Source organism: Misgurnus anguillicaudatus, chromosome 22, assembly GCF_027580225.2.
Source record: "Misgurnus anguillicaudatus chromosome 22, ASM2758022v2, whole genome shotgun sequence".
NCBI lineage: Eukaryota > Metazoa > Chordata > Actinopteri > Cypriniformes > Cobitidae > Misgurnus > Misgurnus anguillicaudatus.
The window spans coordinates 27,789,275-27,794,485 of NC_073358.2; the positions used below are offsets into that span (position 1 = coordinate 27,789,275).

The window sequence follows — 5,211 nt, forward strand, 5'->3', positions numbered from 1 at the left end:
TAAATTTAACTAAGTTCTTAATTATTAATGAACTAGAACTTAGAATTATTTTTATTTTTACAAAAAGATTGGAAGTATGGAGAAAGCAGACCTGACTCACGTATAGTGTTCTGTTTATTTTATCTTGATTATAAAATACAGGAAAAGAGACCAAATGTCGTAAGAGAAAGGTTTCTGACCATTTATTCCACTAGTCCTTTCTGGTGATCCGGTGGTAAATAAAAAATGCAAAATATTCATGGAATCTCTAACATTATCCAGCGGAAGACTTGACTGTAATTCCTTTATGTGCTGTGGATCTCAGGCATAAATGTTTAGAATTGGATTGTTTGAGTTGTCCCACACTCTTAAAAATAAAAGGCTCTTCACAGCAACGCTATAGAGGAACCATTGATGGTTCCACAAAGAACCATTCAGTCAAAGGTTCTTTAACATTCGAACTTTTTTATAATTTAAAGAACTTTTTTTGACTTCAAAGAACCATTTTTGAATGAAAATGTAAAAGAATTTTAAAAAAGCATTATTCACTTTATTTATATTTCATTTTTACAGACAAATAAGGCATCCCACATGTACCCAAAAGTACATTTTGTCAGATTCAGCTCACTTCTAGAACACATTTGTATGTACAGTATGTAAACAAAGTTATTCAAAGGTTTGTAATTTGTGAAGTGGACTGTGCCGCAGTTTCTGTCTCTCCGAAATCACGAAAAGAATGTGCTGAGTCACTCATCCACCTTTTTTGCACCCCTCTCTTTTTGGTCCCTGTTCACACTCCCTCCCTCTATTCAATTCACCTACTATCCACACCAATTTATTTATTCTGTACATCCATTAAACCATCATCCATTTAAATAAAGTGCATATATTTGGCCACACACATATTTTGTTCTATCTCCTATTTTAAAAAACATCATTTGATCTCCTCTCTGTAGATTTCTGCAATTTTTTGTGTCTGCACAGTAGTAAAGCCAAACTCAACACAACCAGAAGACCCACCACACCTCCTATAATCCCCAGCTTCAGTGCTAATCCAGAGTCTGAAGTCTGGGGTTCAAACTGCATACATGATTGGCTGTTATTTCCTCTGGCCAAAGCAAAATTCACAGCCTCTACGCAAACATGCATGCCAACCGCCACATCCCCCAATACAGCCATTCTTTTTTTCTCATCCACCGTGAAATTTTTCTCCATCACTTTATCTTTGCCTTCCACCTTGATAATATAGTGCGTGACTATGGTGTCTGGTGCGCACCAGTGTACCACAACCCCTTTGCCATCCTCTTCAGATAGCTTCAATTCTTTCGGTGGACTTGGGGGGGTTTGAAATGAGCTCAGTCCGGGGCAAAAGCATCCTGTGGCTGTTTGAAGATTGATGCAAGTTTCTTGCTGCTCCACACAGCTGTCATACTGGCATCGATTTTCTTCACGGTCTTCATATTCAGTTGGGGAAATTCTCGGAGGTTCAGTAGAGATGTCCTCTAAGTCATCGTAGTCTTCCGTTGTGCCTCCAGAGGAACGGAAACGGGGTCGAGTGCCATTCCGAGATGATGTCACAAGGAAGTGATTTAGCAAGTTGATGATGAGAAGGATGAGAACATGTCCACACACATACATGTTTCCTGTTAAAAACACATTTTTTTATATGACAGTCATGAATAGAGTTCAGATTAGACCAGCCGAAATATAAATAGATGGTACCAGCTTGTGTCATACCTAACCTTAGCTTAAATGTCACATTTATGTGGCAGTTTATGGATATTTTATATATTTTATATTGTTTATATGAAGTTTAAGTGTATTTTTTCAATGATTTTCTCGTAAACAAAGAACATCCCTAATATAGAGCAAACCTACACCTACACTGTAAAAAGTGAAAAGTCGGATCCTCTTTAAAAAAAAAAAATTTCAATGTATATATTTAAGTGAAAATTTTTTATTTGGAATTTTTTTTTGAGGTGTTACCAATTCAAGTAATTATTTAAGTTGATCTAACTTGATTTCGCTTTTTACAATGCACACCCTCAGAAAAAAATACATGAAGGTATAAAAGTTGTCACTGGGGCGGTAAGTCACTGGACCAATACTTCTACAGCATTTACTAATCTTGGTGAATGTTTATTTTAGCGTTACTGTTAACATTAATTAATAAACCATTAACTAACATGAATAACTACACTGTTAGACTTTTTATTGTATATATGCGGTAACTCACTGGCAACGTATATACAATAAAAAGTCTAACAGTAACTGCCCCATTACAGTACCATAACTGTACATGTTTTTTACAGTATGATGCCTTTACCGCAGTTCCATTTTACAGTATAATACCCTTATTGTAACCTAGTCAAAAAACTAGGGGAATCAAACCCATGTCGTAGGTCTGTAACACTACCACAACGCTATAGAGTCACCTGATGAAAGTTACTCGCTGCACTCAAGTAGCCTCTTTTGTCACTCTCTCGACACTCCAAGAAGTGAAATCTTGACATCACTAGTGTTTTAAAGTCTTGAGGTCAAATTTAAATCTGACAGTCAAGCATTTATCCATAATCCCTTTCTTGTTTCTATCTACAATTCTTAATAAATTATTTACACTGCTGAAAAACAATTCACATTTTGAAATTTGCTTCACTGCTAAAAGCATAACAAATAAAATGTATTTCATTTCATAGATATATTTTTTATGCATTTTATATGCTTTTATACACTGTAAAAATCCGTAGAAATTGCAATGTTACTGCAGCTGGGTTGCCGGTAATTTACCGTAGATTTCAATTTATGTTATTTACTGGCAAGAGTTTGTTCAAAGTTAAATAAATTAAAGTCTTTATCTTTACAGAAAAAAAAATTAAACAATAACAGCCTCATGCAAAGCATTCTGGGAACCAGAAATCATCATCAACCTTTTTCTGTTTTTTGCTTCAGATTTTGTTTCCCAGAATGTTTTGCTTGATGCTGTTTTTTTAGTTTTACTCTGTAAAGACAAAGACTTGTAAATGTTTAATGTTCATTTAACTTTGAACAAAATGTTGCCAGTAAAAAACATAAATTTAAATCTACGGTAAGCTACCGGCAACCCAGCTGCAATTTTTATGGATTTTTTTTACAGTGTAACACTGTTTTATTCAACTACAGTACCACTTCTGCTTTACAGCAGTCTACCGCAAATTCAAAACATACAGTAAATCACTGTAAATTAAATGTTAATACCCCTAATGCAATGCATATTACAGTAATGAACTGGAAAAGAAAATGATGGGCATTCTGTGAGTAACTGTAGAAATTACAGTTAAGTCTAACAGTGTTGACATTAACATTAACAGGAATTAAAAACTACATTGTTTACTGCTTGTTCATGTTAGTTAATGCTTTTACCAATGATAACTAATACAACTTTATTGTAAAGTCTTACCAATGTTTATAGGCTAGTATTTGCACTGTTGATCATTACAGCCAATCACAGATGTGATTGTTAAGCGCATGAGTTTTTTCAAAAATGTGTAAAATAGCAATAAAATCATTCATAAACACTTCTCTGTCATTGTAGTCTATATGAATATGACGTATAAGAGGTTTTGATGGGTAATTGGTGTTAATAATTATGATTAAAGTATAATGGGTAGCTGTGCACACTGTGTCCCTTAAAAATGTTTGGTGCATGACGCCCCTGATTTTTGTACCCATCGTATAGAAGTGTAAATCTAAAAAAACTGCTGTGGACAAGTATAAAATAAATTACAGTAAAGGAAAAAGTATTACAGTAAAGAATTTGAATTAACTCTATTTGAATTTAAAATTACGTCTCAGAATAGTAAAGTATTAAAAGGAATAGATAAAATGTGACACTTTCTTATTATGACACTTTGATTTCAATGATTGATTTAATTTCTATACCATGGCCTTACTCTGTCACTATTAAAGATATTAAGGTTGTTTTTTTACATTATGTAAGATGATTTTATGTAAAAACCGAAAATCGACAAAAAATGACTTTAGCTGGGTTTTCACAGGCTGGGTTACAAATAAAACAGTTTTATTACAATTAATGGAAGATTGGTGGGCTGTTTCTGTTTTAACTGCTTTATGATGTTACCGTTTATAGCACAGGATTGTACGTTGTGCAGTTTATACTTTCCGTGTTATCTAAGACGCATACAGCTTGATTTATAACTACTGTATATAAACTTAGAAAGGACTGTAAGTGTCTTTTGACTACAAACCTGTTTATATCAACAACCTAATTTCTGTAACTAATTTGACTATGCAATTTTAACTTTTTAAGCAGTACATTTTCCCTGAAATAAAAATTATGAATGCTAAGCAAGTGACCTTTAACCTGCATTATATTCTCATATGACCGTATAAACAATGGTACTGCACATTATCTCTGTAAGACAATTAGCATTTACAAAACAAGTGTGGCATGAAAACAAGCCAGCCTTCTGAATTACTCCATTGCAAAACAAATCAGCGAACAATTTTCTAGGCAAAGGTAGGTTTTCTGTACTGTAGGTACTGTACTGTACCATGCAGTGTCAGCTGCCCTTGGTTAAGATACGTATGATAAGCTTGTTTTGTAAAGTAAACTTCATGTAAAGCATACGGTGTACGAACAGAATTACCATGTGGTAAGGGAATGCAGAGTATTCACAATACTGGATTAACTCTGTTTCTGTTTGCTGTTTTGTGACAAAAACTAGTTGCAAGGCTAATGAATCAAATAAAATTGATAGAAAGAATATACAATTATATAAATTTTTATTTCAAACCTCACCTGTTTTGTTTATCAGTCGTCGAGGCAGAATTATCCTTGAATCCAAAATATTTTCTAATATCCTCTGTCCTGTGCTCTGATTCCCGTTCTGAGACAGTCTTTCTTTCATAAACACTCTCCCCAAACTCCCCACCAATCACCTCCTTTTTCTTCATCCCCCATCCCCCTACTCTCTCTATTCTCTCTTTTTCAATGCTCCACCTTTTCTCAGTTAATAGGCTTTTCTGGAAGTGTGTGCATGTTCGTGTGTGTGAGATGTGCCGTTGCTAGCCTCTCGTGAATCATACAACTGAATGTGCTGGTCGTAAACCTGACGTTACACATGCATGCTGACATTCAGGGTAAAATGAGATGATGTTTTGCAATCCACCGACATTCCAGTAATTTACCAGGATTATACGTATAATCTAATTACTGCAGGATGCATGTTCATG

At 34.4% G+C, this 5,211-nt stretch overlaps 1 protein-coding gene across 1 annotated transcript; it reads right to left on the reverse strand.

The window, feature by feature from the left end:
- Positions 1-507: 507 nt before the first annotated feature.
- LOC129440408 (leucine-rich repeat neuronal protein 4) lies at positions 508-4,940 on the reverse strand. Its single transcript, XM_055199756.2, has 2 exons — positions 4,778-4,940; positions 508-1,622 (listed from the first exon to the last, which is right to left on the reverse strand). Exons 1-2 carry the CDS (start codon positions 4,884-4,886, stop codon positions 904-906), a joined length of 828 nt encoding a protein of 275 aa, XP_055055731.2. The 5' UTR covers positions 4,887-4,940; the 3' UTR covers positions 508-903.
- Between the last annotated feature and the right edge of the window lie 271 nt (positions 4,941-5,211).